Source organism: Megalobrama amblycephala, linkage group LG12, assembly GCF_018812025.1.
Source record: "Megalobrama amblycephala isolate DHTTF-2021 linkage group LG12, ASM1881202v1, whole genome shotgun sequence".
Taxonomy (NCBI): Eukaryota; Metazoa; Chordata; class Actinopteri; order Cypriniformes; family Xenocyprididae; genus Megalobrama; species Megalobrama amblycephala.
Window position 1 is genome coordinate 21,425,908 of NC_063055.1, and position 14,628 is coordinate 21,440,535.

General features: G+C 34.9%; 2 protein-coding genes across 2 annotated transcripts in view; both read right to left on the reverse strand.

Moving 5' to 3' along the window:
* Positions 1–6,643, reverse strand: part of upb1 (ureidopropionase, beta) — a 23,072-nt gene extending 16,429 nt beyond the window's left edge. Inside the window, exons 1-4 of the mRNA XM_048209633.1 lie at positions 6,202–6,643; positions 3,691–3,862; positions 3,438–3,525; positions 307–401 (exon numbers count right to left, since the gene is read on the reverse strand). Coding sequence (XP_048065590.1) covers positions 307–401; positions 3,438–3,525; positions 3,691–3,862; positions 6,202–6,305 — 459 coding nt within the window. The 5' untranslated portion in view covers positions 6,306–6,643. The remainder of the gene's footprint in view (positions 1–306; positions 402–3,437; positions 3,526–3,690; positions 3,863–6,201) is intronic.
* A 3,266-nt stretch (positions 6,644–9,909) lies between these two features.
* Positions 9,910–12,952, reverse strand: LOC125280010 (uncharacterized protein C22orf15). The gene is made up of 5 exons (XM_048210308.1): positions 11,961–12,952; positions 11,383–11,469; positions 10,681–10,803; positions 10,518–10,589; positions 9,910–10,256 (listed from the first exon to the last, which is right to left on the reverse strand). The coding sequence occupies exons 1-5, from the start codon at positions 11,983–11,985 to the stop codon at positions 10,120–10,122; spliced, it is 444 nt and encodes a 147-aa protein (XP_048066265.1). The 5' UTR covers positions 11,986–12,952; the 3' UTR covers positions 9,910–10,119.
* Between the last annotated feature and the right edge of the window lie 1,676 nt (positions 12,953–14,628).

Consider the following 14,628-nt stretch of genomic DNA (forward strand, 5'->3'; position numbering starts at 1 on the left):
TCCCCATCCCCTCTGTGGGTTTAACCTCCTGCTACTTCCATTAACAAATCACCAGCCTCAAAGCAGCTGCACAGCACCATACCAGTAAAAAAAAAAACATGCCCTATATAAAACTAACTCCCTTCGCAATTGGCACAAGGGAATAAAAGGATTCAGTCCATGCTTATAGAAATACAGCCTCGTCTTGAGTTTGAGGAGTGAACAAATAATCAGCTTGGGGACTGAGGTTAAATATTTGACTGTATAGCTAAAGATCAAGATGAGTGTAACTTTTTACATGAAGACATCCATTTATTCAATTCTTACCTGAATACAAAAGCGTGTGGTGAGCCCGTCCTCTGCCGATTCGGCAAACTCTGTCCAGGGCTCCCTCTCTCGTGTGCAAAACGCAAAAGGCATTGCTATGGGTGGAGAGGAGACAGGAGAGAAAATGATGCTTTTTTTCCCCCCTAAAAGATTTCATTATTACGAGGAATGATTTTTATTTATGAGAGTTTAATCTGTTGGAATTAACTCTCCTTGGTGTCCAATAAAATTTTGTTTTTCTTGCAAAGAGGGAGGATAAGAAGTACAGTGGACAAATTTATGGTCTTGTTTTTCATTGTTGTTTTGTTTAGAGCAGGATGAAATGATCATTGTTTACATGGCATTTTTAAATGACTACTAACAAAGCAAACATACTTCATAGATTTGCATGGAAACACAGGAAATCAGAGCCCAGGGGTCAAAGGTTTACATGGGGTGGTGGTTAAGGGGGTTCAAACCTGGGCAACGGGACCTATTAGGACCCAAAGGGACTGAATGACCTTTGGGATGCCTAGAAAGTTTATAATTGGAGCATGAGACTCCCTTTCATCAGCATGCATCCCTACAGCACGCCACGGCCAACACAAACAGACAAACTGTGAGCGCAGCTTAAACCTCGTCACTACGGCCCTGCTGCGCTCTGCTGATGTAAACCAGATTCTGCTGATGTCTTCACGGGCATGTTACATCACTGAAGGTCAAGAAGCCTTCCGATCCTATACGCTCTGTTCATTAATAAGCCCAGTAAATTGCCTTGAGGACAACAGGAAATGGTTTATAGATAGCAATAGAATAAAAAAATGTATATTTCTGACTGAACCTGGATAGTTGGTCATGTGTCGAATAGTATCCTGCAGTGTGACAACGTATATTTCATCTAAAATTATTTGTAAAATAGTTTTAAATTAATTTATTAACTATCATACATGTAGATTTTATCATCTTAAACTTAAACATCGATTGAAAGACTACATGGAATTTTTGTATTTTTAAAAAATGATTACTATTGAAGTGTACTCCAAAAAGCTGAAAGATTAATAATGATTATTAATTATAATTAATTATTATTAATAAATATGATATATATATATATATATATATATATATATATATATATATATATATATTATACATTTTGGTTTGACTGTATATTATATACAGGTACATCTCAATAAATTAGAATGTAATGGAAAAGTTCATTTATTTCAGTACTCAACTCAAATTTTGGAACTCGTGTATTAAATAAATTCAGTGCACACAGACTGAAGTACTTTAAGTCTTTGGTTCTTTTAATTGTGATGATTTTGGCTCACATTTAACAAAAACCCACCAATTCACTATCTCAATAAATTAGAATACTTCATAAGATCAATAAAAAAGGAGGATATTTTAAACAGAAATGTCAGGCTTCTGAAAAGTATGTTCATTTCTATGCGCTCAATACTTGGTAGGGCCTCCTTTTGCATGAATTACTGCATCAATGCGGCGTGGAATGGAGGCGATCAGCCTGTGGCACTGCTCAGGTGTAATTGAAGCCCAGGTTGCTTTGATAGCGGCCTTCAGGTCATCTGCATTGCTGGGTCTGGTGTCTCTCATCTTCCTCTTGACAATAGTCTAGGTTCGGGTCAGGCAAGTTTGCTGGCCAATCAAGCACAGTAACACCGTGGTGATTGAACCAGCTTTTGGTACCTTTGGCAGTGTGGGCAGGTGCCAAGTCCTGTTGGAAAATGAAATCAGCATCTCCATAAAGCTTGTCAGCAGAAGGAAGCATGAAGTGCTCTAAAATTTCCTGGTAGATGGCTGCGTTGAAACTTCAGAAAACACGGTGGACCAACATCAGCAGATGACATGGCAGCCCAAATTATCACTGACTGTGGAAACTTCACACTGGACTTCAAGCAACATGGTTTCTGTGCCTCTCCACTCTAAGACGCTTCTGACGTTGTTTTTGGTTCAGAAGTGGCTTGGTACATAAAATGTGACAGTCGTAGCCCATTTCCTGAAGAAGTCTGTGAGTGGTGGCTCTTGATGCACTGACTCCAGCTTCAGTCCACTCCTTTTGAAGCTCTCCTAAGTTCTTTAATCGGCTTCGCCTGACAATCTTCTCAAGCCTGCGGTCATTCCTTTCACTTGTACACCTTTTCCTACCACACTTTTTCCTTCCAGTCAACTTTCCATGAATATGTTTTGGCAAAGCACTCTGCGAACAGCCAGCTCTTTCAGCAATGACCCTCTGTGGCTTACCCTCATTGTAGAGGGTCTTGATGATCGTCTTCTGGACAACTGTCAAGTCAGCAGACTTCCCCATGACTGCTGTTGTGATTACTGACCTAATCCCAGTATTTATACCCTGAGAATGGTAATTTAATAGAACTTGAAATTAAATAGTCTAATAATTTGAGATACAGATTTTTTGATTTTGAAATGAAAACAAAAAAGTCTGGAAATATTATACTTTATGTCTAATAAATCTAGAATATATTTAAGTTTTTTTATTTATATATTTTTTTAATTAAATTACAGAAAAAAAACACTTTTTCATGATATTCAAATTTATTGAGATGCATATATATATATATATATATATATATATATATATATATATATATATATATATATATATATATATATATATATATATATATATATATATTGAAATGTATACATTTAAATATAAATAATAATATACTGTACATTCAAACCTAAAATGAGGTTTTAAAAAAAGTCATTTTTTGTCAACTATGAATGTGTTTCAGCGTGTTTTTGAAATTACTTTATTGCTGATTTAAGAAGTAGTGAAGTAAAAGAAGCAAAATACATTCCAGCAATTAGAAAATATAAAAATATATTGTGAAATATGTCTTATTTATTAATATTGTACAAAGTGTTGTCTGATTAATTAACAACAGTAATCCGCAATAGCAAATTTGGCCAAAAAAACAACAACAAATAAATATAAATGTATTTAACAAAAAAGATGCCATATATTTCACATGACACCTGTGAGCAGTACATATTCCAACTGCATCTTTGAGACAGTCGTGGATTCAACAGAAAGGGAGGTAGTTGTCCGTGTATGTGTGTGTGTGTGTGTGTGTGTGTGTGTGTGTGTTGTGCGTTTGTGTACTCACTCCAGGCTTCCTGGAAGCATACGATATTGACCCCACACATGGCCGCCACCTCTACCATCTCCCCCACACGCTTGTGCAGAGCTGTGATCTGTGAAAGCAGAATAAGAATACAAAGCCTGGGGTGTGACAAATTCAAATTAATAATGATAGATTAACTTTGTTGTAGCCTGTAATTGATTTTGGCAGGGGCTGCCAAAGCCAAAATGTGCCACCTCTCTGGCCATTATATGTAGTGTGTACTTCATTCTCTCACCTGCTCAAGCACAGGAGCATCAGTGGGAAGCACTATCTTGTTCTGAATGAGTCCCACGCGGACAGTTCTGGGTGGTCTGAGCTGTTCTGGAGAAGCCTCAAACACATAACCCTTCAGATCAAAATCTTGCTCCGCTGCAGCTTCTATTGCACTCTGGGGAAGGCTGAGCTTCCTGAAATGCATTTATTACAAGGCTGATTAACTGCTACACATTATGAAAATTCAAAGAAAAGGGAAGAGCAGATATGGTTGTAATGGTCAATAAATGCATGATACATTTTGCACTGTGGTCCTCTGTCCTTCAAAAGATGTTTTTCTTTTCAATATGAAAATGAGGGACCAAAGTGTGGAGAATGTGCAAAGAGCCACCAAACAATTATGGTGCAATGTAGATTTTAAACTGTATTTCTCTTATTTGTTAAATATCAAATTTTACAAGATTTTGGAGAAACTTTCTTTTAACCCATTTTAGCCCACCGGCAACTATAGTTGCCACAGAGTATTGTTGTCATTTTCCTTTTTTTTAATATTTTTCTAGATGTTTTCCATGTTTTATGTCTCAATGACATGCAAGAAAACTACCAAATAAAGGATTTCAAGAAAGGAAGCATAGTGAAGGCAAACCCTCCCAAAGAAAAGTAATTTTCATGTTAATATGAAGTATTTTTTGTTGACATATATATATCTATAATTATGAGGGTCTCTAGAATCATCCAAACAAAACAAATCTTCAAGAGATCTATAGTTTTTTGTATACTTAGTCAAAAGTCCAAGCGGCAACTATAGTTACACATATATTATGGGGAAATGGGGTATACTGTGTTTAATGGGTTAATAAATCAAGGTTACTGGTCTTGTTTAGTGCCTTTTGCTTTCATAATATTGTATATTGTTATATATTATATATTGTTATTTGTTTATTTATTTATTTTTTAATTTATTTATTTTTTGTTTGTTTGTTATATGTGACCCTAGACTACAAAACCAGTCATAAGGGTAAATTTTTTTTAAATTGAGATTTATACATCATCTGAAAGCTGAATATATAGAAGCTTTCCACTGATGTATGGTTTGTTAGGATAGGACATTTGGCCAAGATACAACTATTTGAAAATTTGGAATCTGAAGGTGAAAAAAGTCAAAATATTGAGAAAATCGCCTTTAAAGTTGTCCAAATGAAGTCCTTAACAATGTATATCCACTCACAAAAATAATTTTTTATACATTTACAATAGAAAATGTACAAAATATCTTCATGGAACATGATCTTTACTTAATATCCTAATGATTTTTGCCATAAAAGAAAAAAAAAAATCTGTAATTTTGACTCATACAATGTATTGTTGGCTATAGCTACAAATATACCCGTGCAGCTTCTGACTGGGTTTGTGGTCCAGGGTCACATATAGGAGTCATTTTTTCTAATGAACAATGTAAATTAACTTTTTTGATTCACGGTGCTCTGTTGGAGCAACTTAATGGCTGCACTTTGTTCTGCACTATGTTCTACCACTTTAAGACAAACAGATTTGTTGTTTGATGTGTTTTCATATTCAAGAGATTATAAGCCAAATGCAGCTTTTTGGGGTTCACATAGAATGTTCTTCAACTTTGATTGATCTCTTGATCTGTTGAAAGTGGTTATTTTGAGTTAGATGCATAATTTTATCCTCCTATTCAAATTTTACATTGAGGGGTGCATAGGCCTACAACATATTTGCCCACCGGCAACTATAGTTGCTGCACATTCAAACACGTTTTTTAAGAAAAATAAAAACAAAAACCTGGGGAAAATAAATGCAGAACATGTTCACATATGATACTATTAATAGGACAATATGCATGAATTCATTTAGAAAAATTTGGGCACAAATGGGTTAATTCATGAGCAAAAACCTAAACGTTTCACAGTTACACAATACGGAAAATACTAATTTGTTAGCTGGAACAAACAAACTATGTGTAGGCCTAATGTTCAACATTATTAGGCTATGTCAAAATGGTTTTTTTATTATTTATTTATTTAATGCGAAAATGAAACATCTGAAAACGTTAAACATAGTTTCACTTTATAGTAGGCCACATCTCTGAGAGCGCCAAAGTCAGATAAAATCAGAGCATGTCAGAGTTTACGTCAAATTCATATCGATGGCGTCATCGTCAAGCCCCGAGACCCTTTTTTGTGGCCAAAGTCCACCATGAATCATTTACTCAGTTTCAACCTTTACTCACTGTATGAACATCTAGTGTAGAACCAACGACACTAAAAAAAAACAACAACTTTTAGCTTTCGCTCTTTGGCATTAACTTCTAGACGAGAGCATCTTACATTTGGACACATGCTCTGAGTGTTTGAACCGGTTTATCTAACGTTTTTCAGATGAAGGCTAGTTTCATTATACAGTAGGCTAGGTATATCCATATAAAATTAAAGTCAGCCGTCATCGCACGTCAACTGAATTCTGGGACGTGTAGTCTGCGTTTAGTAGTGAAAGTGCGTTTGTGACTTACTTCAGCTCTCTTCCGAACAGCAGTGTTCTGACGTTTCTGAGTTCTGCCTCAGGTACATGTGCCTCCAAAATCTTCTCTAGCGATTCAAAGTCATTTCCAGACATTTTGAGCTGTCGTCCTCGTGCTCAGTTTGCAGAGAGTGTGAATTCACCTCGCTTTACATTACTATTTAACTAGCCCATGTCCAGCTCTTATGCAACCGGTTCACGGCAGAGGGTCCAGGTCAGAGGCGTCATGCCCTTTTAAACCGAGGGTACGTGCCCCCTCAGATTTTTGAGCCAAATGGATTTTGAATGCAGCTTCCAAAAGATGAAAATTATTAATATTTCTTTTACATTCGATAAGACTCAAAGGTGTGATTAGAATGTTCTGTGCGGCACGTCATCAACTGCTAAATTCAGATCTGCGCTCGCGCTTTGGCTGGCGGCGCTGAAACAAAGACTGACGCGCGCTCACCTGTCATGAATCACAACCATAGATCACAAGCCCCTGACGTGTATGCATTATTAGTTTCAAGCAATTTCTGCAGCTGTGCTGACATGCTACAGCCCTAATTCTTTAACCCTTGTGCAAACTTATGGACATTTTTGTCCATTTCAGTTTTGTTTTAAGTGTGCCTTTGTTAATGCCAACTACATGAATTTTGGCTCAGGTGTTTATTTTTATTGAAATTTTAATATTTTACCCTCATTTCCTTCAAAAAATCAATTTTACCCTCCGTACAAAAAATGCTCACACTCAGGACCTTAAGGACAAAAATGTCCACATTGAAACCCATTAAAACTGCAATTGTTTAACCCAGGGCCATTTGACAATAAAATGATACAATATTTGCAAATAGGCATTCATTCTATCGGCAAGGCTTCAAATTTTACATCTTTACCATTTTTTACTAGATTGTCCCATATTTTCAAATTTGGCATATAAAAGACTTGCTTTATTTGTGTTTTCTGCTTATAGAGTCAATTGGAAAAATAATACAGCTATAATTGTGTGGGTATGTTGGTAAGGATGTCAGAGTGTAGTTTGCATGTGTTTACTGAAAATTTAATGTGTGTAATTAGTTTGAAATAAATTATATTGTACTGGCAATCAAAAATCCCACTCCATGTATGAGTCACACCCTTGGCAGGGTCATAGGGCCATGTGAAAACTATGAAAAAGGTCAAAGAAGGTTAATGAGCTTTGAGGTTTTTCTTTTCGACCAAACACGCATCTTAACACTTGATTGCACTTTTTCACTTGTTATTGTTTTTGTACAGAGATAAAAGGTATGCTTGAAGTTCAGAAGCCCCTAAACACATTGTTTTAGTTTTCACCACAAGAAAATGCAGATTGTTTAGTCTGGTAGATTTTATACAAAGTTTGAGTTCACACAGGTGTCCTCACAGCCAAACCTATAAATATGTGGTGCTTGAGGGGTTGATCATTTCATTGTTTGCAAGATGAAGAGACGTTACTCAGCAGAGGAAGCTCTGAAGCTAGTGTTGCCCACTAACGGTGAGCACACAGGTGCATTAGAAGCTGAGGATGTAAAGAAACCGATTTGTAAAGCGTTAAAATTCTGAAAATGAATGAATGTTTGGTAATTATGAATAGAAGAGATGCTGATAAAAAAAAAACAGTCAGTGAAAGTGGAAAAAAATATGAATATATAATATTTCTATGATAATATTTTTTAATCAAAATTTAATTAATATTTTTTGGCATAGACATTTTTGTCCATTATGGACCTAAGTGTTAGTTTTTGTAAAAAATCTGACACTACATAAAAAATATAAATGCCTCAAAATTAATGTTGTTGTTCTTCATTGACACACCCAAGAATCTAATAAGCAAAGAAAAAAAAATTCTGCTTAGCATATAGTTTATGAAAATAAACTATTTTTAATTTTTTCATAAAAAACACCTATGGCATTATGTAAACAAACCAGCATTTAAAGGGTTACAGTTCTTAAAATTAATTAATGTTTGGTATCTATGGATAGATCAGATGCTGGTTAAAAAATTGCCATCAGTGAAAGTGGAAAATAATATTAATAAATCATATTTTTATGACACTTTTTCGACATGGACATTTTTGTCCATTTTGCACCTATGTATAACTTTTTTTTGATGCACAAGGGTTAAAACTATATCCTCCTGGGACCCAGGAATAGATTTTTGACATCTGTAGTGAACATTATATTTTAGTGATTTTAGTGATCATATGTCATAGTTTTAACTCAGGAGGCCTGTAAAGAGCACGTTCAGGGCATTGCAGAGATATCAAATTTTTGGAGGTTTCACCATGACATCTTCTCCTTGGTCTTTAAAAATGACTGACATTAATTTAATGATCAAAACTTAGCACTCTTATGGAAATATCATTATCATTTGATATAAATCAACATCTCAGGAAAATATTATGGGGTATCTAATCAAAATATGACTTTCTTTTACAAAACAGGGCATTGATTTCATACATGTCCACTGTAGAGGACACTAAATCATGTTTATCAGGCATTTTGGGAGACACAACAAGTGAGTAGTGAAAGAAATTATATATCAATATATTCCTATTAATTATTAGATATGATTATGAAAATGTTGCCACTTATTACTCCCATCATTACACTTCTTTTTTCATTACATGTTGCTCCAAGAACACATTAATATGCAAAGTTAGATACAGTGTAGATATATTGCATTGAATGGGAAAACCCATGTATGGCTATTTTACCCACATATTGCATTAAGTAAAATGGTATATCAATTAATTCCATTATATCTTTCATAACATAGTTGAGAATCATCTTTAAACAAAGTTTGGTTTAAAAAATCCTGAAGCCTAAAAAATTATTGGTGAATAATATTAATAATAATAAAAATCCCATTGTTTTCCCTTAGTCCTGGTGTCTACTACAAAGGACACAGCATAACATATGAATAAAATATAATTTTTCAAAAATGTTTTTTTTCTTAATTTGTTTCTTATGCTCTAAACAATGTAATGACGTGAAAAAATACTAAATTCAAAAAACTTTTTTTCTGGGTCCCAGGAGGACATTTATTAGAATTTATTACAAATTATTACATTAAGAGATTACGTTGAAATTGTATAAACCTTTTTTTTTTTTTTTTTTTTTAAAGTCACATGATCAATTAAAATAAAACGATGCTGAAAAAGAAATGGTGAGCACTTAAAGGACTTTTTTAACATAAACAAATCTGTAGCTATATCCAATTAAGGTATAAAATTACAAATACAATAAATGTAATGTATACACTGAAATGACTATAATTTTTAAATATTTTAAAATTTATTCCTGTGATGGCAAAGCTGAATTTTCGAGACCAGGATTGCTGCGGGTCGTATATGGGCCTGCCAAAAGGTACAAAATGCTACAACAGAAACTAACCCCTAACCTTATACCCCATACCCTAACAGGCAGCTTTCGCGACCAATTGTAAAAAAAACCTTTTAGCACGCCCATTTTTCGGACCTGTAGATACCCATTCAGTCTTCAGTGTCACATGATCCTTCAGAAATGACTCTGATATGCTGATTTGGTGTTCAAGAATCATTTTTTATTATCATCAATGTTGAAAACAGTGCTGCTTAATATTTTTGTGGAAACGGTGAGACGTTTTTTCAGGATTCTTTGATGAATAGAACAGCATTTATTTAAAATAGAAATCTTTTGTAACATTATAAATGTCCTTCTGTCACTTTTGATCACTTTGCCAAATAAAAGTAATAATTTCTTTAAAAAAAAAACTTACTGACTCCAAACTTTTGAACAATTTTTGAATATGAATATTGTTTTGAATATACACAAACAAAATGTATTCTTCATACTGATAGAAATGATATAACAGAAGAGTAGCACAATATATTTAAGTAAAATTTTGACAACAGTGTAAAAGATCACTGTTTCAGCTCCGAGGTGTTGTGATGGCTTTCTTAAAGTTGATAGCAGCTTTGATGCGGTTTTGACTGACTCCTCCCCTTTTAGATGCTCCACCCTTTCTGTCCCTCTCCTTTGAAGGATTCGACAGTTTTCTCAGAATCTCTAAATTTAGCAGAAAGAAAGATTACATTGCACAGAGAGCCAACAAGTACAAAATAAAGACATTTTGTCTAATATCCCTAACAAAAATGTACCATGTTAACAGTAACAATATTTCAACACGTTGTGAAAACTGCTGCGATTAGTAAACGTCAATTTTGTTGGAACAACCCAAAGGAAAGAGGAAGCAATTAGTGTTTTTCTTGATATTAAATTCTCCATACACCATTATACTAAATTAGATGAATGAAATAGAAGCATTGCCTGCTAGCTCAGGGTAACTTGTGCCAAAGTCATACACTGCAGAATACTTAGGACCTTCACCGCTTTCACCTCCTGCACAAGAGAACATACAGTGTTTTGACTGATTTTTCTCACAGTTGTTTTGGTATCTGATGTACTTGAAGTGGTATAAGGGGAAACTCACTTGACACACGTAATGGAATATAGCTCTCTCTCTCCTTCAGCAAACTGCTGACGAGGTCTGTGCTCTGCGCTCTCTCTGCCAAGTTCACCAGCTCTCCCGTCCTGTCCATCAAGTCCACAGTCTCTACAGAGAACAGTTCTTTTTTAGATCTCCTACACAGATGAGTCTGTTTATCTTCAAATCAACAGTTAGTAAGCTTTTCGAGCGAGTTTCTGATTTTTAGTGTTGCTTGGAGTGTTGCCGAATAAAACTTCACTTGTTTTTTTAGGCCAGAAAGCAACCAATCAGAACACACTAGAAACTGCATATCTAAAGGCCAACTAACACTGTATCAACAGATGCAGACTAACGCTGACAATCACCAGATTACAGTACGTCACTTCTCATGCATTCCATGACCTGACAAACGGCAACAGGGAGAACACACTGATCCGACAAAACCCAACAAAGTGTCTGTTGCCACTGGATGGAGTCCGTCAATGCAGTGCGAATTAGCCTTAACAACCACTAGGGATACCTTAGCAACCCCCTTGGATCATGGTAGTGGGTTTTACACTGGCAGACACAACTTATATATACTTCAAAACATGTAAGAATCTAATTTAAGCTTTGAAATTGTTCTCACACTAAACTTTAAAGTACCTGAATTCATCTTCCCTGTCAACTCATTTTTGACCAAAGCTGAAGCGTACTTTGATTTACCTTGGGGATCCAGATTGCATTTTTCTTTTATACAGTGGATGAAGTTTATAATCTTGCAATTTAGGTTCAATATCTCTTCTCTTCCCTCTGTAAGAAATATATATTTGAAAACATTCAAACTATAATATATAGCAAGGATGCATTAAATTGACCAAAAGTGACAGTAAAGACATTTGTAATGTTACAAGTGATTTCTATTTCAAATAAATGCTTTCTATTGGTTAATAAAGAATCTGTACAGAAAAATGTAACATGGTTTCCAAAAATGTTAAGCAGCACAACAGTTTTCCACATTGATAACAATAAGAAATGTTCCTTAAGCACCAAATCAGTGATTTCTGATGGATCATGTGACACTGAAGAAAATTCTGCTTTACCATCACAGGCAAAAATATATTTAAAATAGAAAACAATTATTTTACATTTTAATAATATTTCATATTCCCGTTTTCCTGTATTTTTTATTATTAAATAAATGCAGCCTAGGTGAACATGAGACTTCTTTCAAAAATATGGGAGAAAAAAAAAAAAATATTAATGAAATATATATAAATGCTGCATATAAATCCTGCACTTACCACCAAATATGACGGTAATGAACATCTCGGTCTTAAGATGTGAAGTGCTAAACTGCTCACTACTCTTTCAGGCTGCATAATGAACGTGTCTGTTCTCACAGTAGGAAAATAAAAGACAGTTAAATGTTGTTGACTACAGCCATACCTAGAGACAAAGCCCTGGTTTATGAGGAATGCTGAAGAGTTCTAAAGTACTGAATATAATGGGCAGACTAGACTCAATTTGATCAGAATTTTATCCTGCTGTGCCACCACTGAACTATGGATGAACTCCCCTCCTGGCCTAGAATCTGCATTACATAAACAGCACCATATTACCCGGTTACATTATTCACTCTATACTCACTCTCTTTTTCTGCCTCTCTCTCTCTCTCTCTCTCTCTCTCTCACCCCCTTGAAGGGAGAAGAGAGAAAGGGTTCTTTTTATGAAGCAGACCAGTCTGATTTGTCTCCATGGAGTTAGTACACAGACAGACAGGTTCTTTGATTCTTTGAAGTACTTCTCCGGGACATGTCTAGTTGAGTGTGGAGTAGATCTATAGTCTTTTTCCCATGACTTTAAACATAACAGTAACAGAACAACACAGTTCTATTTCGGTATTAACTTGGGAAAAAAGTTATGCCATAAGAAATGAGTCTTGAAGGACCAATAGGTTAGCAAACTTCATTAATTTAAATGTCTATTGCAATTTTGTTCATGTACTCTAACTGCATGAACCTTGAGTGCAACTGTGTGATGTGAGATGATCCAAAAAAAACAATCTGATTGTTTTACTTGTGTTCTCAATTATCTCTGAAAAAAAAAAAAAGTCTGGTTGTGTTGTCATGAGTGGTCATGATTCACATACAATGACAGGATTGGTGCTTTCTTCATCATGATATAGTTATTTGATGTCTAAAAGAACACATTATTAAATAAGAGGAAATTTCTAAATGGAATTAATAACACATTATTAAATGAAAGTCATTTTCTGTATAGACAGACCTATATGCCTTCACAAAAGAAAATAAATTCAATTAAATGCTGTTCTTTTGAACATTCTATTCATCAACGAATCCTGAAAAATGTAGGCTATCACGGTTTCCACAAAAATATTAAGTTTCCATAAAAATATGAAACTGTTTTGAGCATCAAATCAGGATATTAGAATGATTTCTGAAGGATCATGTGACAAGACTGAAGTAATGATGCTTAAAATTAAGCTTTGCATCACAGGAATAATAAATAACATACTAAAATATATTAAAATAGAAAACAGTTTTTTCACAATTTCACAGTATTACCGTTTTTGCTGTATTATTGTTCAAATAAATGTAGCCATGGTGAGCATAAAAGACTTTTTTTAAAACCTTTTAAAAATCATACTGATCCCCAAATTTGTGAATGGTAGGCTATTCATTATTATTATTATTATTATTATTAAAAAAAAAATTCCCAATGGCATTTTACAGTTTTATTAGTTTACATAACTTTTTTTTTTCCCTTTGAAGTTTGCTGAGGCCCCCTAGTGGGCCCCAGGCCCCTGGTTGAGAACCACTGTTTTATAACACCATTGCTGATACACAATCCAGAATCTCTGGCCAGAATAACAGCCGTTGAGACACAAACAGCAACTTCTCCATGACAACATAAGCTTAAGCAGTCATAAGCTCAGATTCCAGTTATACCCAACACTGCTTTTCAGGAAAAAAAATGTTATCGGTGTGTAAACATTATCAGCTTCATTAACAGGTATTTTCCACAACTTTAGATGGGATATGAAGCCCTCTACGAGCTTTATGTCAAAGATTAGACCAATCATCCTGTTTGCTTAGCTCAATAAAAGCTAAATGTATGCCAAAGGTTATCATGTTTTTATATATATATATATTCACTCACTGCACTCCTACAGTATTCCAAATTGAGGCATATAGAGCAGATATAGTTACTGCAGCACAAATAGTGTATGTCTGAGGAACAAACTGCTATTGTTGATAGGAAGATCCAAAAGCTCCACTGGCAGAAATGGAGTCGAGCTCAGGAGTCATAATCAGAGTTTATTAGGAGGATGGGTGTGAATACTGCATTTTCAGATGAGGAACACGGTTCATTTAACATCCTTTAGTGTCAGCACACAATGAGCTTTTGTTTGCAGTAACTCGAGCTGGACTACTGTAAACGTATTTCTGTGTAAAATCTGTCAGGAGTGACAGCAGTTTTTGAGTGCCTGATGAACGATGCCGTGATTCAGTTCAAATCGAATGAGTAAAACAGTAGTCTGCCTGCAAATGATTCGATCTGAATCAGATAAGCTTGAAGTAAAGCCACCATTGTTTTTTTTTTTTTTTTTTTTTATCCATAACAGTATTTCTGTCTGCGTTTGGTTTGACACTGTTCCTAGATCTATATGTGATATCTACATATATGTTGAGCTCAGTTCAGAAAAATACTACACTACTCTAGAAATCTCTTGAGATAAACTAGTGCAGCCTTTTAACCTGGAATCTCTTGGGACTTGGGAAGCAGGCTGGGAAAAATACAATGTTAGGATTCATATAAGCCCGCAGCGTGTGATCGAGCACAACAGCCCAAGAGGAGGAATCTCCCGGGATGAGCACTTCATGTCTGGAGACTCTTTGGAAGGAAAGCCGCAAATCATTTTATAGCTTGTTCTTTAAGCTATATCAC